This window comes from Centroberyx gerrardi, chromosome 21 (genome assembly GCF_048128805.1).
Source record: "Centroberyx gerrardi isolate f3 chromosome 21, fCenGer3.hap1.cur.20231027, whole genome shotgun sequence".
Classification (NCBI taxonomy): Eukaryota; Metazoa; Chordata; class Actinopteri; order Beryciformes; family Berycidae; genus Centroberyx; species Centroberyx gerrardi.
Window position 1 is genome coordinate 19,556,103 of NC_136017.1, and position 23,207 is coordinate 19,579,309.

At 43.1% G+C, this 23,207-nt stretch overlaps 1 protein-coding gene across 1 annotated transcript in view; it reads right to left on the reverse strand.

The window, feature by feature from the left end:
- fam184aa (family with sequence similarity 184 member Aa) overlaps positions 1 to 23,207 on the reverse strand; it is a 117,963-nt gene that overhangs the window by 25,960 nt on the left and 68,796 nt on the right. The window contains exons 18-19 of the mRNA XM_078291145.1: positions 17,315 to 17,442; positions 16,731 to 16,915 (exon numbers count right to left, since the gene is read on the reverse strand). Of these exons, the coding sequence (XP_078147271.1) occupies positions 16,731 to 16,915; positions 17,315 to 17,442 (313 nt within the window). The remainder of the gene's footprint in view (positions 1 to 16,730; positions 16,916 to 17,314; positions 17,443 to 23,207) is intronic.

The window sequence follows — 23,207 nt, forward strand, 5'->3', positions numbered from 1 at the left end:
ATACTACACTGGTTGTTTATGGGAAGACCTTAACCTGAACTGATTCTAATGAGACATTTTGAGTATGGATGAATATGCTAGTATTATTATGATTATTACTATCATCATCCTGAGTTTCAGAGGACAGTGTCCCATGATGGTCTAAATGCTGTTTCAGAGGCTTTTCCACCCTGACAAGAATACAATTCTAGGGGAAACACTGAATACTTGGCATGGAAATGGCACAAACTTGGCTACCGGCAAGTTCAATCAAAAAAATAACAGTATATTGACCGTCAAAAAAACATATCTGTCAAACCCTAGTAAAAATATCTTAAAATAAGGCAGATCATTCCACTGGTTTCAGGATAATTTATAGATAATATCACAAAAAAATCATTGGAAACAGGTGAAACTATCTCATCCCATTGGCAGAATTGTTTCACTTGTTTCAAGAAAAATAAGATTTTTCGAGTAAATAAAAGATTAAATGTTTTGTTAAGATGGACATTTTTCCAGTGCAGTAGCTCTGTGAATAGTATGCACTAAGTACATTTACATGTACAAGTAAAATATTACATTTGACATACTGACCATTATACAACAGTTAGTTCCGGTCGAGCAATTTGATTGGACAAGAGGCATTCCATGAGCGCTGATATACAGTATAACAGCACTGGGACGCTGTACTGTATGTATCACTCCGCTTCACAGGTGTTCTAATGTAACCTTGACTAGGCTGCGTTCACACATAGCGTTTTTTTGTGTGGAGAAAGCTCTGCCTGGAGAGCTTCTTGTGAGGAGAAATAAAAAGCGGATCACGACAACGTCATCTGACATTAGCTGAGTAGCTGGCAAGCTAACCAGCTGGTTAGCACTTCTACAGTGTTGTGCAACAAACAAATGCTTACCAGATATTCACAGTACACGTCCACACAAAACTCTAATTTAATTCGCACCTAGTAGCAACAGCGCAAATATGGATACATTTAACCTTAATTATGAACGGTCGGCCGAGGCGGAAGATTGGGAAGAAAGTAAGCTGAAATTGTCTGTGCTAACCTCAAAGTAGCTAGCTAGCTTGCAGTCGGGAAACAGTTTACCTGTTGCTTGGCAACACTTGGTAGTGGAATCCTGAGGGAACTGTTTTTGTTGGCGGAGACAAATAACAGACAAAAATCATCTGTTGTCTCAAATTACCATTACTTGATGAATAACTTTGTTTATACAACTGTTGTATAAACACGGCTGTGATTATCTTCGGCACTCAGCCTGTGGCCTCATGCCTACGACCGAATCACAGCCGTGCTGATATACAGTACAACAGCACTCCCTCTTGTGTGATATTGCTTAATTATTTCCTTCATGCCATTGCAAACAACTTTTGCACTGCCTTCCTCCCTGTATTTATTAGTGTACTTTGTTAGTAAGCTGATACCGATTGACTTTCCAAACGTAACGCAACCTAATTTAATTTAAGTTTACTTACCCTTGCATTTCAAAGGACAATACGGTGCCATTTACAGTTAAAGTCCCATTTACTTCTGTCTATGTCTACTTTACATTTCCCACAATCATTTTGCAATGCATGCTGTTAATTGGATTTTTTATAGTTTTCATCAGTTTTAAAATACAAACTTTACGGTGTCAAACCTAGCGTGAAATTACCTGCTGTCCAGGCTAACAAAGATGCCCTAAATAAAAAGACATGGATGTGACAGTACAGTTTGTAAAGCGACATGTTTTTCAAAATTATTTCCTGGAGGAGAGTTCCATTTCTTCCTGTGGGTGTCAGGTGATTGACAGGAAGCACAGTGTAGTGGCTATTTGTCAAAAGGATTTTCTTCAAAATAAAACTTAGGACAAAAGGCCTCTGATGCACAATTTCAGTTGGATTGTACTCAGGCAATTTAAGAAGTCCATTGTCCAGGCAAGATCCACGTTTAGGTTGATTTTATTTTTCCAGTTCAAAAGCAAACATACATGTGTTCATCATACCACCTCTCTCTTGCTCTGGTAAAAAACCATGTCCCTTCCTGGTGCATCACCTGACATTGACACACCTGATACTTTTATCCTTAATCCTGCCATTCACCCAACAAGTGCTTGGTCTGGTGCTTAGTGCCCCTAGTGTCTACAAAAATAAAATACAAACAAATGCAAAAATAACAAATTAAATCTGCAAGCAGCGATGATCGGGCCCTCGCACTTCGCGCATGTCGGGGTGTGCCGCAGCCGCCACATCATTACTGGACACTGACCGATCGACGCGGCTCAGAATTTTCAGTATAGAACGTGTCATTTCCTGTGTTGCCAGTAGGTGGCGCTATGACTATAATTCCAGTTTGGCCTGTAGATGTCTTCAGGCCGGGACACTTAGCAAACATGTGAGGTTTGGGGCAGATTTGACCACGTAGAGTCGAGTTACAAACCACTTCCTGTGTTGCCAGTAGGTGGCGCTATGACTATAACTGAATATTGGCATGTAGATGTCTTGAGGCCAGGACACTTAGCAAACATGTGAAGTTTGGGGCAGATTTGACCATGTACAGTGGAGTTACAAACCACTTCCTGTGTTGCCAGTAGGTGGCGCTATGACTATAACTGAATATTGGCCTGTAGATGTGTTCAGGCCGGGAGTCTCATCAAACATGTGAAGTTTGGGGCAGATTTGACCACGTACAGCCGAGTTACAAAGCACTTCCTGTTTTGCCAGTAGGTGGCGCTATGACCATGAGTGAATATTGGCATGTCGATGTCTTTAGCCCAGGACTCTCATCAAATATGTGAAGTTTGGGGCAGATTTGAGCATGTACAGCCGAGTTACAAACCACTTCCTGTTTGGCCAGTAGGTGGCGCTATGACTATGATTGAAAATTGGCCTGTAGATGTGCTCAGGCCGGGACACTTATCAAACATGTGAAGTTTGGGGCAGATGTGACCACATACAGGCGAGTTCCAAACCACTTCCTGTGTTGCCAGTAGGTGGCGTTATGACTGTAACGGAATATTGGCCTGTAGATGTCTTGAGGCCGGGAGTCTCATCAAACATGTGAAGTTTGGGGCAGATTTGACCACGTACAGCCGAGTTACAAACCACTTCCTGTTTTGCCAGTAGGTGGCGCTATGACTATAACTGAATATTGGCATGTAGATGTGTTCAGGCCGGGACTCTCATCAAACATGTGAAGTTTGGGGCAGATTTGACCATGTACAGTGGAGTTACAAACCACTTCCTGTTTTGCCAGTAGGTGGTGCTATGACTATAACTGAATATTGCCATGTTGATGTCTTGAGGCCATGACACTTATCAAACATGTGAAGTTTGGGGCAGATTTGACCATGTACAGTCGAGTTACATAGCACTTCCTGTTTCGTGGCGAAACATGGAAATTCGACGCCTCGCCACGCCCACGCCGTTGGACGAAAACTCAAGCTTATATTAACTTTTAATCGTCAAGGTCTGTTATATACGCTGAGCAAGTTTGAGGTGGATCCAATTAACCTCCTAGGAGGAGTTAGTTAAAGTATGACCCCTGTAAATGTCCAAAAATGCACAAAAATGCCACAATAAATGCAAAATGGCTGACTTCCTGTTGGGTTTAGGTCATGGCACCTATTGACGTTTTTTGTAAGTCTGGACATGATACATGTGCCTACCAAAGTTGGTACATGTAGCTGAAACGTAGAGCGATGAGTATTTTTTTGAATTTTGTAGGGGGCGCTATTGAGCCATTTTGCCACACCCATGCGCAAGAGCCATAAAATCTCTAATTTACACCACTTCTGAGGCGTGTGCAAAGTTTCGCAACTATCCGAGCACCTTTAGCCCCTTAAAAATGCGATTCATTCGGCCTAAGAAAAATAATAATAATTAAAGCTGCAAGCAGCGATGATCGGGCCCTCGCACTCCGCGCATGTCGGGGTGTGCTGCAGCCGCGGCATCGTTACTGGACACCGACCGGTCGACGCGGCTCTGAATTTTCAGTATAAAACAAGTCATTTCCTTTTGCCAGTAGGTGGCGCTATGACTATGATTGAAAATTGGCCTGTAGATGTGTTCAGGCTGGGAGTCTCATCAAACATGTGAAGTTTGGAGCAGATTTGACCACGTACAGCCGAGTTACAAACCACTTCCTGTGTTGCCAGCAGGTGGCGCTATGACCATAACTGAATATTGGCATGTCGATGTCTTCAGCCCGGGACTCTCATCAAATATGTGAAATTTGGTGCAGATTTGAGCATGTACAGTGGAGTTACAAACCACTTCCTGTGTTGCCAGTAGGTGGCACTATGACTATAACTGAATATTGGCCTGTGGATGTGTTCAGGCTGGGACACTCATCAAACATGTGAAGTTTGGGGCAGATGTGACCATGTACAGTGGAGTTACAAAGCACTTCCTGTATTGCCAGCAGGTGGCGCTATGACTATAAATTAATATTGCCATGTCGATGTCTTGAGGCCATGACACTTAGCAAACATGTGAAGTTTGGGGCAGATGTGACCACGTACAGCCGAGTTACAAAGCACTTCCTGTGTTGCCAGTAGGTGGCGCTATGACAGTGACTGAAAATCGGCATGTAGAAATGTTGAGGCCGGGACACTTATCAAACATGTGAAGTTTGGGGCAGATGTGAGCATGTACGGTGGAGTTACAGGCACTTCCTGTTTCATGGCGAAACATGGAAATTCGACGCCAGGCCACGCCCACACCGTTGGAGGAAAACTCAAGCTTTTAATAACTTTTGATCGTCAAGGTCTGTTATGTACGCTGAGCAAATTTGAGATGGATCCGATGAACCGTCTAGGAGGAGTTCGTTAAAGTATGACCCCCTGTAAATGGCCAAAAACGCACAAAAATGGCACAATCAATTCAAAATGGCTGACTTCCTGTTGGGTTTAGGTCATGGCACGTATTGATGTTTTTTGTAGGTCTGGACATGATACATGTGCCTACCAAATTTGGTACATGTAGGTGAAACGTAGAGCGATGAGTATTTTTTTGAAATTTTGTAGGGGGCGCTATTGAGCCATTTAGCCAAACCCATGCGCAAGACCCATAAAATATGTAATTTTTCACCACTTCTGACGTGTGTGCAAAGTTTCGCAACTTTCCGAGCACGTTTAGCCCCTCAAAAATGCGTTTTTTTTTTACAAAGAAAAATAATAATAATTCCTTGAAATACAATAGGTCCTCGCACCGGACGGTGCTCGGGCCCTAATAATTAAAGCTGCAAGCAGCAATGATCGGGCCCTCGCACTTCGCGCACGTCGGGGTGTGCCGCAGCCGCGGCATCGTTACTGGACACCGACCTGTCGACGCGGCTCAGAATTTTCAGTATAGAACGTGTCATTTCCTGTGTTGGCAGTAGGTGGCGCTATGACTATAACTGAATATTGGCATGTAGATGTCTTCAGGTCGGGACTGTCATCAAACGTGTGAAGTTTCGGGCAGATGTGACCAAGTACAGCTGAGTTACAAACCACTTCCTGTCTTGCCAGTAGGTGGCGCTATGACTGTGATTGAAAATTCGCATGTAGAAATGTTGAGGCCGGGACACTTATCAAACATGTGAAGTTTGGGGCAGATGTGACCATGTACAGTGGAGTTACAAACCACTTCCTGTGTTGCCAGTAGGTGGCGCTATGACTATAACTGAATATTGGCCTATAGATGTCTTGAGGCCGGGAGTCTCATCAAACATGTGAAGTTTGGGGCAAATGTGACAACATACAGCCGAGTTACAAAGCACTTCCTGTTTTGCCAGTAGGTGGCGCTATGACTATAACTGAATATTGTCCTGTGGATGTGTTCAGGCTGGGACACGTATCAAACATGTGAAGTTTGGGCCAGATTTGACCATGTACGGCCGAGTTACAAAGCACTTCCTGTTTCGTGGCGAAACATGGAAATTCGACGCCTCGCCACGCCCACGCCGTTGGACGAAAACTCAAGCTTATATTAACTTTTAATCGTCAAGGTGTGTTATATACGCTGAGCAAGTTTGAGGTGGATCCGATTAACCTCCTAGGAGGAGTTCATTAAAGTATGACCCCTGTCAATGGTCAAAAATGCCACAATAAACGCAAAATGGCTGACTTCCTGTTGGGTTTAGGTCATGGCACCCATTGACGTTTTTTGTAAGTCTGGACATGATACATGGGCCTACCAAATTTGGTACATGTAGGTGAAACGTAGAGCGATGAGTATTTTTTTGAAATTTTGTAGGGGGCGCTATTGAGCCATTTTGCCACACCCATGCGCAAGACCCTTAAAATATATAAGTGTTCACCACTTCTGACGCGTGTGCAAAGTTTTGCAACTATCCGAGCAGCTTTAGCCCCTCAAAAATGCGATTTACTCGGCAGAAAAAAAATAAATAAATAAATAATAATAATAATAATAATTCCTTGAAATACAATAGGTCCTCGCATCGGTCAGTGCTCGGGCCCTAATAATAATAATAATAATAATAATAATAATAATTAAAGCTGCAAGCAGCGATGATAGGGCCCTCGCACCTTTGCGCACTTTGGGGTGTGTCGCAGCCGGGGCGTCATTACTGGACAGTGAACGGTGGACGTGGAATTTTGAGTATAGAACGTGTCATTTTCTTTTGCCAGTAGGTGGCGCTATGACTATAATTCAAAATTGGCCTGTAGATGTCTTCAGGCTGGGACTCTCATCAAACATGTGAAGTTTGGGGCAGATTTGACCATGTACAGCTGAGTTACAAACCACTTCCTGTGTTGCCAGTAGGTGGCGCTATGACCATAAGTAAATATTGGCCTGTAGATGTCTTCAGGCCGGGACTGTCATCAAACATGTGAAGTTTGGGGCAGATTTGACCACGTACAGCCGAGTTACAAACCACTTCCTGTTTGGCCAGTAGATGGCGCTATGACTATAATTCAAAATTGGCCTGTAGATGTCTTCAGGCCGGGACTCTCATCAAACGTGTGAAGTTTGGGGCAGATTTGACCATGTACAGCTGAGTTACAAAGCACTTCCTGTTTGGCCAGTAGGTGGCGCTATGACCATAAGTGAATATTGGCCTGTAGATGTGCTCAGGCCGGGACACTTATCAAACATGTGAAGTTTGGGGCAGATGTGACCATGTACAGTGGAGTTACAAAGCACTTCCTGTTTCATGGCGAAACATGGAAATTTGACGCCTCGCCATGCCCACGCCATTGGACGAAAACTCAAGCTTTCACCAACTTTTCATCGTCAAGGTCTGTTATATACGCTGAGCAAGTTTGAGGTGGATCCGATTAACCTCCTAGGAGGAGTTCGTTAAAGTATGACCCCCCTGTCACCCCCAAAAATGCCATAATAAATTCAAAATGGCTGACTTCCTGTTGGGTTTAGGTCATGGCACCCATTGACCTTTTTTGTAAGTCTGGACATGATACATGTGCCTACAAAATTTCGTACATGTAGGTGAAACGTAGAGCGAGGGGTATTTTTTTGAAATTTTGTAGGGGGCGCTATTGAGCCATTTTGCCACACCCATGCGCAAGACCCATAAAATATATAATTTTTCACCACTTCTGAGGCGTGTGCAAAGTTTCGCAAATTTTCGAGCACCTTTAGCCCCTCAAAAATGCGAATCATTCGGCAGAAGAAAAAGAAAAAGAATTAAAGCTGTAAGCAGCGATGATCGGGCCCTCGCACTTCGCGCACGTCGGGGTGTGCCGCAGCCGCCGCATCGTTACTGGACACTGACCGATCGACGCGGCTCAGAATTTTCAGTATAGAACGTGTCATTTCCTGTGTTGGCAGTAGGTGGCGCTATGACTATAACTGAATATTGGCATGTCGATGTCTTCAGCCCGGGACTCTCATCACATATGTGAAGTTTGGTGCAGATTTGACCACGTACAGCTGAGTTACAAACCACTTCCTGTGTTGCCAGTAGGTGGCGCTATGACTATAACTGAATATTGGCCTATGGATGTGTTGAGGCTGGGACACTCATCAAACATGTGAAGTTTGGGGCAGATGTGACCATGTACAGTGGAGTTACAAAGCACTTCCTGTGTTGCCAGTAGGTGGCGCTATGACCATAAGTAAATATTGGCCTGTAGATGTGTTCACGCCGGGACTGGCATCCAACATGTGAAGTTTGGGGCAGATTTGACCACGTACAGCCGAGCTACAAACCACTTCCTGTTTTGCCAGTAGGTGGCGCTATGACTATAAGTGAATATTGCCATGTCGATGTCTTGAGACCATGACACTTATCAAACATGTGAAGTTTGGGGCAGATGTAACCATGTACAGTGGAGTTACAAACCACTTCCTGTGTTGGCAGTAGGTGGCGCTATGACTATAACTGAATATTGGCATGTCGATGTCTTCAGCCCGGGACTCTTATTAAAGATGTGAAGTTTGGGGCAGATTTGACCACGTACAGCCGAGCTACAAACTACTTCCTGTTTTGCCAGTAGGTGGCGCTATGACTATAACTGAATATTGCCATGTTGATGTCTTGAGACCATGACACTTAGCAAACATGTGAAGTTTGGGGCAGATGTAACCATGTACAGTGGAGTTACAAACCACTTCCTGTTTTGCCAGTAGGTGGCGCTATGACTATAACTGAATATTGCCATGTCGATGTCTTGAGGCCATGACACTTATCAAACATGTGAAGTTTGGGGCAGATTTGACCATGTACAGTCGAGTTACATAGCACTTCCTGTTTCGTGGCGAAACATGGAAATTCGACGCCTCGCCACGCCCACGCCGTTGGACGAAAAACTCAAGCTTATATAAACTTTTAATCGTCAAGGTCTGTCATATACGCTGAGCAAGTTTGAGGTGGATCCGATTAACCTCCCAGGAGGAGTTCGCTAAAGTATGACCCCTGTAAATGGCCAAAAACGCACAAAAATGCCACAATAAACGCAAAATGGCTGACTTCCTGTTGGGTTTAGGTCATGGGACCTATTGATGTTTTTTGTAAGTCTGGACATGATACATGTGCCTGCCAAATTTGGTACATGTAGCTGAAACGTAGAGCGATGAGTATTTTTTTGAATTTTGTAGGGGGCGCTATTGAGCCATTTTGCCACACCCATGCGCAAGAGCCATAAAATCTCTAATTTCCACCACTTCTGAGGCGTGTGCAAAGTTTCGCAACTATCCGAGCACCTTTAGCCCCTTAAAAATGCGATTCATTCGGCCCAAGAAAAAGAAAAATAATAATAATAATAATAATAATTCCTTGCATTTCAATAGGGCTTCGCACCGGTCGGTGCTCGGGCCCTAATAATTCCTTGCATTTCAATAGGGCTTCGCACCGGTCGGTGCTCGGGCCCTAATAATAATAATGAAATAATCAAACTAATGAAATAGCTCCTACACTCCGGCCCCTAATTGTGCAAAATATAAACACAATTACAAAAAAAATTCAATGGAGCTATGAATAAACTCATATTCTCAATAGTATGTGGTATGTGTCATGTATTTAAGCTTGACTGAATCTTCTCTTCTTTGATGTTTGCGCACTAGGCCTTTAGCGTCTGGTTTAGCCTCCAAAACCTTGCCCATCGTCCAAGAGCTTCTGGGAGCTGTAGCATCTGCAATGATGACAATGTCTCCAGGAGTGAGGCTTCTTCTTACTCTGGACCATTTCTGTCTCTCTTGCATCACAGGTAAGTATTCAGAGATCCACCGCTTCCAAAAGAGGTCAGCTATATACTGCACCTGCCTCCATCTCCTTCTGATGTATAGATCTCTTTGTTCAAACAATCCAGGTGGTAAAACTGGTTTTCCTTTTAAGAGAAGGATGTGATTAGGTGTGAGAGCCTCCAAGTCATCTGTCTCATCAGAAACTTTAGTGATAGGTCTGCTGTTCAGAATAGCTTCTACCTCACAGAGGACAGTTTGCAACCCTTCATCATCGAGTGATTGTTGGCAGAGAACAGAGTTGAGCACCCTCCTCACTGAGCGTATCAGGCGCTCCCATACGCCACCATGATGGGATGCTGGGCACCTTGGATCTTGTTGTGGTTCAAGGCAGCCAGAGCCTCCCTCATTTCTCTTTTGGCTCCAACAAAATTTGTACCATTGTCAGATCTCATGCTAGATACCTGTCCCCTTCTGCAGATGAATCTTCGTATAGCATTTATACAGGAATCTGTATCTAGAGTATGCTACTTCCAGATGCACAGCCCTACTGGTCAAGCAGGTGAAAATAATTCCATACCTTTTGAGAATACTTCTTCCTCTTTTGACATTGATGGGACCAAAGTAGTCTACCCCAACTTTGGTAAATGGTGCTTCATCAGGTAAGACTCTCTCCTTTGGTAAGTTTGCCATCTTTTGCTCAGCAATCTTTCCTCTATGACGTCTGCATGTGACACATTTGGATATGACTTTCCTTGCAGCGGAGTTGGCGTTTATTATCCAGCATTTTTTCCTGAGACGGCACAGCATGTGATTCCTTCCTCCATGTCCTAGCTGTTGATGGATATGGTGCAGAATAAGTGTGGAAACATGTAGATCCTTAGACAGGATAACAGGGTGTTTAGTTTCCTCTGGCATTGCTGCTCTACTCAGACGACCACCCACTCTCAGTACTCCGTCCTCCCATACTGGATCAAGTTTGTACAGCTGACTGACTTTCTTGACATTAATGCCGGCTTTCAATAAGGCAATTTCGTCTTTGAACCTTTGACCTTACACAAAACAAATAATTGCCTGCTCTGCCTTGGCATAATCTTCAGGACACAAACTGATCGAGACTGATTGTGGTTTTGAAGTTGTGCATTCTTTTCTCCAATGTTGTCTTTTGTTTCTCTGGGTCATTTTCAATTATGCTGATGGCAGCATGGATTTCTTTTCTTCTCTGTCTCAGTAGCTTGAGCAGTTGTTTCAGTCTCAGAAACCAGGCCACAGTTGTTTTCAGTTTCATCCAAGTTGAGAAGTAGTTGATCAGATAATTGGTGTGATTTTCTGTGTCTTTGGCAATGAAGTTGACTGCCAGGTCTCTCTTGACCTCCGGGTCATCAGAAGAAATCACATTGAGATCCAAGGCAGATTTAGGCCATTCCTCCTCTGGCTTAGAGAGAAACTCTGGTCCATGAATCCACCTTTTGCTTGTCAGTCATCCACTTTCATTCCTCTGGATGCTTCATCAGCTGGATTCTCCTTAGAACCAATATATCTCCATTGTTCAACATCAGTTGCTTCTCTTATGACAGCTGTTCTATTTGCAACAAAGGTGTGGAAACGCTTGGTTTCATTGTTGATGTATTTTAGGACTGTTGTACTGTCTGTCCAAAAAGTTGATATTTGCAGTTGAAGTTGCAACTCTCTCTGGAGCATCCTATCAACTCGCGCAGCGAGGACAGCGGCTGTGAGTTCCATCCGGGGAATAGTGGTTTGTTTTAGTGGTGCAACTCTGGCCTTTCTGAAGAGGAATGCAACATGCAGCCTTTTGTCACTGTTCTCCAACCTCAGAAAAGACATAGTACCATATCCCTCCTGACTGGCATCAGAAAAGTGGTGCAACTGTGCACTTCAAGACCCTGTAGCCATTCGAACCACTGTTGAGAGAAGGGCTGTGGAATTTTTTCATCCCATCCATAACTCCTCTTGCACAACTCCTGTAACATTAACTTGGCTGGCAGAGTAAAAGGGGCAAGAAATCCCAGGGGATCATACAGGGAGCTGACCATTGACAGGATCCCTCTTCTTGTCTGTGGTCATTCTTGCGCTGTAGTTCTGAACTTGAACTTGTTTATATCCACACGCCACTGGAGTCCAAGTGCTCTCTCCAGTGGAAGGCTGTCTTTATCCAAATCAAGCTCTTTCACTTCTTTTGTTCTGCTTTCCTCTGGAATTGATGTCAAAACTGTGCGGCTGTTGCTTATCCACTTTGAGAGGTTAAACCCCCCTTTACGACAGAGATCAGTCAGGTTTTTCACCATCTGTATTGCTTCCTCCTCTGATGAAAAAGACTTTAAGCAGTCATCCACATAGAAATTGCAGTTGATGGTACTGACCACTTCTGTAGAGAACTGAGACTGGTTGTCATCTGTGGTCTTCCTTAGTGCATAATTCGCACAGCTCGGTGATGACACAGCTCCAAACAGGTGAACGGTCATGCGATATTCCACTGGTGCTTGTTTGATATCACCCTGAGGCCACCACAGAAAGCGGAGAAAATTGATATCCTTTTCTGAGACTCTGACCTGATGGAACATCGCCTGGATATCAGCCATCACTGCACCAGGCTCCTGTCAGAATCTGATAAGGACGCCGATGAGAGAGTTTGTAAGATTGGGACCTGGTAACAGTTGGCAATTTAGTGATGTTCCCTTGTACACTGCTCCACAGTCAAACACCACTCTCAACTTTCCTTTCCTGGGGTGGTATACCCCGTGGTGTGGAATATACCAGACCTTTCCATCACTCTGATTCAGTTGGTCTGCTGGAACAATCTCAGCATAGCCTTGATCGATTACATCACTGAGAAAAGATGTGTATTCCTCTTGAAACCTTTCATTCTTTCCAAACTTCCTCTTCAAGCTCATCAGGCGCTGTTCTGCAATACAGCGGTTGTTTGGTAAGATGGAATTTTCATGTCTGAAAGGTAGGTCAAGGGAGTAATGGCCATCTTTCAGCACTGCTGAGCTGTCAGCAATATTCATAAACTTAATGTCTTCTCTTGACATTTCAGCCTGTTCCTCTGATGACCTCTCGCTGAAATCATGGTTATATTGATTAACCAGCATTTCCTCGTTGTTTGCAATGGAAATTCGATTGGTAGTTACAGCAGAACAGCCAGTTTGTTTCCTGCTGCCGTTTCCACCTCGAAGAGGACCATTAAGAACCCATCCAACTTTGGTTCTCACCGCATAGGGTCCGCATCCCTGGCTATTAACCAGCTCCCACGGTTCCATCACTTTTGATGCATTTGTTCCAATGAGCAAGTCAATGTCAGAGTCAATTTCATGGAGTTCAATACCCCTCAAGTATGGCCATTGATCAACATCTTCTTGCTTGGGAATATTCAGCTTGGTCACAGGCATGCACTTTTGGGTGAAAACATCAGGCAACTCAGTGAAGTCATCCTTGTCCAATCCAGACACTTCCAAACCTGATATCACATGACTGCCCACAGTCTTTTCCTGACCCATTGTTCGTAACAGAATGTAGGTTCTTCGTCTACTCGCATTCAACCGTTGCGCCAGACTATTTGTGCAGAACGTACCAGAACTGCCAGGGTCCAAGAAGGCGTAGGTTTGCAATACCTTGTCACCCTTTTGACTCTTCACTTGGACTGGGACAATAGAAAAGATGCAGTCGTCCTCACAACCGGCCCCGATATGGCCACATGTCTGGGGTGCAGCAGTTGCAGTGCTCACCGTTGATTTAGCTGGCTGTTCCGATTGTTCTGAGGATGTTCCTTTATCCTGATGCTCAATATGGAGAATTCCCGGGTGCCTTTGGCTACACACATTACACTCCAATCGACTCCTACAGTCTCTGCTAATGTGGCCTACTTGCAGACAACCAAACCAGATTCCCTTCTCCCTGATGAAGTTAATCTTGTCACGGTGAATTTTCCCTTTAAACTGTGAGCACTTGTCTAATGAGTGACCACCTTTTTTGCAGAACAAACAGCCTTGGTAAGTAGAGGGGGAGGAGGAGCTTTATTTTTTCCCCATCCATTCTGACTTGGCTTTTCCCTCTATTGCAGTAACATTGGTGGCAAAACTGCTTCCTTTATGCCCTTTTGTCTCCTTTATTTGCCTTGGAGTGAAACCTTTGCTTGAAGTTACAAGTTGTGTATCATGAATGTTGCCAAACAAGGGATCCGATGCAATCTTGACTTGTTTTTCAATAAATCTGACGAGATCTGAGAACATGGCCCTCTGCCCTTGCCGCTCTTGCAGGTTACAGGCAGTGCTTCTCCACTTTTCTCAAAGCTTATAGGGCAACTTCAGCACAATGTTTCTCATGTTTGATGGCATGTCCAATTCCTTCATGTACATGATTTGTTCTGTTGCATTGCAGCATCCACGGAGAAAGAGAGCAAAAGCCTGTAATACTTGAACATCCTCACCTTTAATAGGTGTCCAGCTGAAAACTTTGTCCATATATGCAGAAGAAAATTTTTGTTAATTTCCAAAATGTTCTCGGAGAAGATTTTTAGCTCTCTCGTATCCTTGATCTGGAGGAAGATGTTGGCAGCTGCGCACTATGTCTCGTGGCTGACCCCTGGTGTATTGTTCAAGAAAGTGCAGTTGAAGTTGTTTGTCTTTTCCTCTACTCCATTTTCAAATGCTCTGATACTTGATACTAAAGCTTGGTACTGAAGAGGATCTCCATTAAATACTGGAATGTCTCTTGGTGAGAGAGAAGATGAGAGATTTTGTTTGACCAATAAAGTAGTAATGTCATTTTGTCTTTGCATGATATTGACGATGTCCCTTTGACTGTTATCACTCAGCATTGGAGTTTGAGAGTGAACATGTCTCACTGAGTTTCTCTGTACATGGGTATGGGTATGCATGCTGGACCTCAGTTGAGTTTCTTGCACTTGATTTGTCGCTTGAGTCTGGGCAATGGTTCTGACTGATTTTTTAGAAACTTGTTCCTGTGTCCTTTCCTTTGGACGAACAACCAATGGTGGAGGTAAGAAGTCAGTTAGCCCTTTTTCAGGATTGTAGGCAGCTGCAGTAGGATTGAGATTACTGGTGGTTTGAGCATTAGACTTTTCAAAATAAGAGCGCATTCCATCTGACACTCTAGAGCCATTCCTTGATGCATTGGCTTCCAATACATGGATTTTAGCATTAGCAACTGCCATCTCTGTTTCCAATGCAAGTTTTTCTTTTTTTTTTTCTCAGTTGTTCCTCTTGTGCCACTATTAAATGTCTTTTCTTCAGTGCTGCAACACGTTCCATAAGAGCTGCTTTTTCAGCTTCAGCCTTGATGCGTGCAGAGGATGTTCACGTGATACTTGAGATTAAGCTTTTACATGGCTTGATCTAGAGCGTGAGACATTGGAAACACTATCCCCAGGTCCAACTTCCTCTGAGTTTGTCACGCTTAAGACATCAACATGTTCAGAACATTTAATATTAGGGTGTGCATATGGTTGACCAGTATCAACAAGCCATTTTTTCACATTTTCCGTAAAATCACAGTGTGTCATTTGTGTGTGAAACCACTGATTTTGTTTTTCAACTTCATCCTGAGGTATGGGTAAGCTTAAGAAAGATGCATGCTCATCTCTTGCTTCATCATAGCACTTGATGAAATTGGACAATTCACATTGCACTTCAGTGACATTTTCCTTGAATTCCATAAGCACTTGAAGCCTTTTCATATATTTGCTTGCTTGCTTGCATTTTGATTTTCTTGCTGCTTGATACTTTTCTATGCGGTAAGCCAGACCCTTGACAGTGAATTTGATGTCTCTTTTTTCTGATGGCATAGACATGTCGCCCTCTGTCTTATCATTAGTGACGTCAGACATTTCGTGCGCTTCCCCTTTAACACACGCGACCAACACTGCAGCATAACCATAAAACATTTCTGGAAACAATCACAAGCACGGTTCACAATGCTTTCAATGTATCAATACCACAACCAGAAACCAAATGCTAGAATGAATTGAAACAATGTATCATTCAGCCCGCAACTTATTTCTGCACAGCGACATAAAACAATCACACGACACGTATTACGTGGCATTTCACACCAACAGAGACCCACGAACGCACACCGAAGCAGCAATTCCAACAATCAGCGCCAATCCAACAAAACACATTCATGGCCAACACAATTAACACCGCCAAAGAACAATGCTGAGCAGTGAAAACATGACAGTCAACTCCAATTGTTGTGCCGTTTTCCAATACAGCTTTACAGTCAATGTTTGTCCAATGCACATACCATGTCTGCGCAGTGTTTCTTTATTGTGGTGCGCTCCTGCTTCGGCTTGGCTGAACTTGATATTGCGTGGCTGGCCGGTCCTTTGTTTGGGGTGTTTCGGCGAAAGCTTGCCTTTGATGACGTGCATCCAAGAATGCACATCCACATGAAATCCAAAGAATCCAAGAAATGTTCCTTTTTTCTGTTTTCTTGTTCCAAAGTTCTTTGTTCCAAGGGCGGGTTCTTACTTTGTTCCAAGGGAGGTTTTTTACTTTATGTAGTGGCTATTTGTCAAAAGGATTTTCTTCAAAATAAAACTTACGACAAAAGGCCACTGATGCACAATTTCAGTTGGGTTGTACTCAGGCAATTTAAGAAGTCCATTGTCCAGGCAAGATCCACGTTTAGGTTGATTTTATTTTTCCAGTTCAAAAGCAAACATACATGTGTTCATCATGCCGCCTCTCTCTTGCTCTGGTAAAAAACCATGTCCCTTCCTGGTGCATCACCTGACATTGACACACCTGATACCTTTATCCTTAATCCTGCCATTCACCCAACAAGTGCTTGGTCTGGTGCTTAGTGCCCCTAGTGTCTACAAAAATAAAATACAAACAAATGCAAAAATAACAAATAATAATAATGAAATAATCAAACTGATGAAATAGCTCCTACACACAGTGTAACATAATGCAGCAGTGATATTAAAACACTCAACTTGGGAACAATGAAATAAGATGAAACAGAAAGTTTGACCAAACCAAATGAAGACTTCATGTTTACTGTGATGGATTATTATTACAGCCTTCTTTAATACATACACACACAAACAAACACAGTGATTCACCTTATCTGATGGTTAGCTTCACTCCGGACCCGCAGCACCTCTTTGCCCTTCAGCTCCAGCTCTCTGGTCAGAGTGTCGATGGTCTCATTTAGAGAGTGGATCTCGTGGTCCAGGTCCGTGATGCGGTTGCAACGGCAACACACCTCTGCCTGCAAGTCTGAGATACGTCCCAGGAGTTCTTGTTCCTAGATGGTACACACACACAGACACACACATACAGGGACCGCATCCACATACATTTGCATCCACAGAGGAAAACACAAAGAGAATACACAAGTTAGTAGATGATAGGGACTGTAGACTACTGCCATAGTCATTAGGGAACTGGAAACTTAGAGAGCTAGTATACTAGGTCACACACACACACGCACGCACGCACGCACACACGCACGCACACACACACACACACACACAAGGGAAGCGAAGAAAACAGAAAGAGAAAGCAAGAGACAGACAAAGATGGAGAGAGAGAAACAGAAACATTGACACACATAACATCTCAGCTTCTCTCTCTCTTCTTTTGTAAAAGTTACACTCTGGCCTATATAGACCAAAATAAACCTGTTTTCACTATGACAGTTCACCTGTTCGTGGCTTTGCTCCATAGCACTCTCTAGCTCCAGTTTAGCGTTAGTGTTTTCTTTAAGGTGGATCTGCTTCAGATGTTCTATGGCCGTAGCATGGAGGTGGTTCAACTCTGAACGCAGGGAGGCTGGTAGAGAGAAAAAGAGATCCCATTTGCACATGGTACTAAAATGTGATCTGCACCTGGACATCTTATCTGGATAAGGAAAAATACATGTTAATGCAAGGTATTAATAAACACAGCAAGCACTGCCATGGGAACATGATGGGATCAGCCAGGTGGAAATGTAGTCCATATTGTCTGCTTGCATTATTGAGAAAATATCCGCCCACAAGGTTGGAATGTCATCACCAAGGGTAGAAATGTCATCACCACAGATATAGACATCATCGTCATCAGTAAAAAATGTCATTAGAGGGTAGAAACGTCATCACTGAGGGTAGAAACATCATTACTGAGGGTAAAAACGCCATCACTGAGGGTAGAAACGTCATCACTGTGGGTAAAAACATCATTGTCACAGGTAAAAATGGCATCACCGATGGTAGAAACACCATAACCACAGGTACAAACCAGAGTTTCCGTTAGAAAAAATTGGTGCCGGTCCACGTGTCCTGGAAGATTTCAATGTCCCGGACAAATGGGAGAAATTCCGGTCAAATATGTGACGCGTTCTATCATTTTCAGTCGGAAGTCGCAATGGCGCATTTGTGGATAAACGTGATTTTATGAGAAAAGATCGATTTTTGGCTGTTTTGGGGTTTCATCAGATTTTAATAAAATAAAGCCTTGGCTTTCATTCTGCGTAAAGATTATTGTGAAATTCAAACGCTAAATATAGTTTTGAAGCTCATAAAGGTAGGGTGACAAGCAGAACTACTAGCTTAGTTTGTCAACAAAGCTCGCATTCCTCATGTTGCCAGGTTCGTGGTTTTTAATGTACTTGGAAATGTTATAAATGCTGTAGGACTTAAAACGCTGTTTATAAATTTTGTCAGGGTTGTATTGTGGAGTTTTGTTATTGGTTTGTTATTTTGGACTAGTTTCGTTGATCATTGGGCTGTTTATGGGTTGGGTTTAATTGGCACTGGGCGGGTTTTGTTGCTAAGAACCTGGCAACACTTATCCCCATCTCTCTCTCCCCTTAACTATGTGTCCCTTAAAATTATGAATGAACATCTGCATAGTAACAGGTTGACCACCGATCACTTTATTGTCTAATCAAAATTATTGTTTCATCCGCGGGAAAACGTAGTTGTCAGGCATCTCAACCTGTGTGTGTGTGTGTGTGTGTGTGCGAGAGAGAGAGAGACAGAGAGAGATTGAATTGAATTGATATTATTAAAAGACATAGAAATGAATTCCCGTGAGGCAGAAATTGCTAGATTACTAAACTCAATTTCTGTAAGAGGAGCAGCGACTGACGCGCAATGGACTGATATAATATCAGACTACTTTTTAACTCCGGTGCCGGTGGATGCGCGACCTGTCGAGAGTGACAGTCCACACACCAACAATACGAGCCCTGAGGCTACAGGCGGAGAGACTGAAGATGAGGATGAAGATATTTTGCTTATGGCAGACCCGCGGCTGCGGCTCTCCAGTCTGTAGAAGGTGCCTATGTAAGCGAAGATTGTGGCCACGAAATCCAAAAGGCCTGCGACTATAGGTGCCACTGTAAGAAAGAGAGATCCCCGTCATTTTTTTAATAGAAGGATATGTGGAAATTTAATTTTAGCCTATTTTAATACAATTCAAATTGTGCTTAGAGGGAATTATTTTCACCGGACATTATGACCGGAGAGATTTAAATATGTTGGACTTCACCATCTTTTCCCGGTAAAAAAACGGTAATTACCGGATAACGGAAACTCTGGTACAAATGTTATCACTGTGGGTAGAAACATCTTCACCATGGGTAGAAACATCATCACAGTGGGTAGAAATGCCATCACTCTGGGTAAAAATGCCATCACTCTGGGTAGAATGGTCATCACCGTGGGTAGAAACATCATCACCATGGACAGAAACATTATCATTGAGTGTAGAAACGTCATCATAGTGGGTAGAAATGCCATCATAGTGGGCAGAAACGTCATCATAGTGGGTAGAAACGTCATCATAGTGGGTAGAAATGTCATCACTGAGGACAGAAACGCATCACCGTGGGTAGAAACATCATCAAAGAGGGTAGAAACATGATTGCCATAGGTAAAAACACCATCACCATGGGTAGAAACGTCATCGCAGTGGGTAGCAACATCATCACAGAGGGTAGAAATATCATCACAGTGGATAGAATAGAATAGAATAGAAATAGAATAGAATAGATTTATTTCGAACATGTTAAAAAATATATATATATATACATATATATATATATATATATATATATATATATGTATATGTATATATATATACACGTAAGAAAACAAAACAAGAATAACCAATAAAATGAACAGTAAACATATACAACAAATTCTCAATAAACAACATAAATAAACAACTTCTGGCGCTGCACAGTGGCGACGGGTGTCTGTGGCACGTCAGATATGTTCGTTTGTTTGCTCGTTTTTTCTTTGTTTTTGTGCGTTTTGTCGCCTGTAATCAAAGTGTGACTCCAACTACTGCCCGTGGATTATCCGATGCCTGAAATACATCGAAGGCACTAAAGATGTATCTAATAGCGCACATGTACTGGCTGATGCTTGTTTTCCACCTGCTGCTCCCGGCTCCGACACGAGCTTTAACAACAGGAGAGCACACTTCCACAGCCGAGCAGACCGGTACAGTCACTGGCATTTTTCGGTACAGCCGGGAACAACTTCTGCAGTTGGGGCAGTATGATGACTGTAACAACGTCTCCCTGGAACTGCCGAGGGAGTGCAGGAGAGGAGTGAATACATCGGCAGTAAGAAGGCGGAGAGGTCGGCGTGCAGGGGTGCGACGGAGGGTCCGGGCCCGTGGCAGCAGGCCGCCTCTACCGACAGTGATCCTTGCAAACACTCGCTCTCTCCCCAAGCAACTAACAGAGCTTCAGTCGGCTGTGAGGTATTTCACCGAGTACAGGGACAGCTGTCTGCTGTGTTTTACTGAAACATGGCTAAAGGATACAATTGACAATTCCTCACTTCGTGTCGCAGGGTTTAGTGATCCTGTGAGAACGGATCGTGATCCACTGGTGACGGGGACTACACACTACACACTTCGAGAGTCATATTGTTCTGAGGATATTGAGCTCCTGTCCTTGTCATTTAGACCTTTCTACCTCCCTAGGGAGTTTGGACAGTTATTTATCATTGTTGTCTATATTCATCCGAGAGCGAATGCACGGGCTGCTGCAGATGTAATACATGATACTGTGGTTAGATTAGAAAATGCTGCTCCTGATGCCCCTAAATTTATATTGGGAGATTTTAATGGCTGCTCTATAAAACATGTACTGCCCCACTTTTATCAGTACATTACCTGTCCCACTAGAGGAGAGAAGACACTTGTGCTTTTGGCAACATAAAGGATGCATATAGGGGGTATCCAAAACCACCACTAGGGGACTCAGACCATAACGCTGTCCACCTGGTCCCTCTCTATAAACAGCGGCTTAAAACCAGCAAGCCTGAGTTGAGAACCATCCAGACATGGAATGATGAATCAGTGGATTGTCTGAGAGGATGTTTTGACTGTACATCATGGGACATCTTCATAGATACCAGTGAGAACTTGGACGAGCTCAACACTGTGGCAACAGACTATATACACTTTTGTGTGGACAATGTTATACCAACGAAATGTATCAAGATTTTTCCAAATGATAAACCATGGATAAATGGAGAATTGAAAGCAGCACTGAGGAGGAAAAAGCAAGCCTTTCAGCAGGGTGATAGTAGGCAGGTTAGAGTTATGCAGAAGGAAATTAGGCAAATAGTCATTAGGTGTAAACATAAATATAAGCAGAAGATAGAAAGGAAGATGAGGGAGAACAACTTAAGGCAGGCATGGCAGGGAGTGTATACAATGATAGGACAGGAAAAGAAGAAGAAATCACTTGTAGGTAATCATGGGGATGATTTGACCTTTGCAAATGAATTAAATAAATTCTATGGCAGGTTTGATACATCAGATCTCAACACTGAGCGGAATCTGATTAGGCAACAACTTGACCCCGGCCAGGAAGTTATCATAACAGCAGAGGAAGTTTGTCAAACTTTTAAAAGGATTAACACAAGAAAAGCAGCTGGTCCTGACAGACTAACTGGTAGGGTACTGAAGGAGTGTAGGGAGGAGCTTAGTTTTGTTTATAGTCACTTGTTTCAAATCTGACTTGATACACACTGTGTTCCCAGAGCCTGGAAATCTTCACTTACAGTGCCTGTCCCGAAAACACCGAAACCACAGGCCTTAAATGATTACCGTCCAGTAGCCTTAACATCTATTGTAGTGAAGAGTCTTGAGCGAATAGTGTTAGATCGTGTTCTCAGTGAGGTGCAAAACAAACTTGACCCACTGCAATTTGCATATAAAAGGGGGAGGGGCACAGAAGATGCTCTTTTGTATGTATTGCATAGAATTCACTGTCATCTTGATCAACCAAAATGATATGTCCGCGCTATGTTTATGGACTTTTCATCCGCATTCAATACCATAAGACCACATATTTTAATGGAAAGGCTGGTACGGTTAGAGGTGAATAGCAGAATCATCAGATGGGTGGAGTCCTTTTTGACTGATAGATCACAGTGTGTCAGAGTGAATGCTGCAGTGTCCTCCCCTATTATTGCCAACACTGGGGCCCCACAAGGGAGCGCTATCTCCCCAGTGCTATTTACTCTTTATACAAATGAATGTAGGGCTAAATCATCTGATGTTTTCAGTGTTAAATTTGCTGATGATACAGTGATTGTTGGTTTGATCACTGAAGATGAAACAAAGTATCGTGGATGTGTGGATGAGTTTGTTAATTGGTGTCACGCCAGTTTTCTTCAGCTAAATACCAAGAAAACTAAGGAAATGATTTTTGATTTCAGAGCGAGTAGAAGGACACACCAACAAGTAGCTATTGATGGTGACTGTATTGAAGTGGTAAATGAATATAAATATCTAGGGACAGTAATTGATAAGAAACTGTCATGGGATTTAAACACAGGTGTCATTTACAGGAAAGGATTACAACAACTATACTTCATGCGAAAGCTTCGACAGTTTGGAGTGGACAGACATATAATGGTTCTCTTCTATCGTTCATTTGTGGAGAGTATTCTAACTTTCTGCTTCATTGCCTGGTATTTCTCACTGTCTGTAGTTAACAAGAACAAACTCAATAAGATTGTTAAAATGTCTAGCAAGATTGCGGGTCAGCAACAACATAGTATGACACTGCTTTGTGAGTCCCGAGTGGCGGGGAAAGGGCGAGCAATCCTCAGTGATGTATCACACCCTCTCTGTGGTGAATATGAGTTGTTACCATCAGGACGGAGGTACAGGGTACCGCCTTTGCGGACGTCCCGTGCCCAGAGATCCTTTATACCTTCCAGTATAGCTCTGTTAAACAAATCCTGATGATATGAGGTGTGTGTCACTTGCATTTTGTTGTATTAATTCTTGATTGTTGGTGATGTTGATGTGGAGCACTTTGTTGTTAAATGTCTGTCTTTAATTGTAATGTCCTTTCTGTTGTGGTTGTATTTGTCTGACAGTTGCCACAGACACAAAGAGAATTTCCGAAAGGATAATAAAAACTAACTAACTAACTAACTAATAAATAAATAAATATTACATGTCCGAAATGGAGTAGGAAGAAGTAAAATACTTATTTGGTCATACCCCTTTTCTAAACTTAATCAATAAACTTAATGTTTATAGTCCAACTATCCACCCCAGTGTCCATCATACAC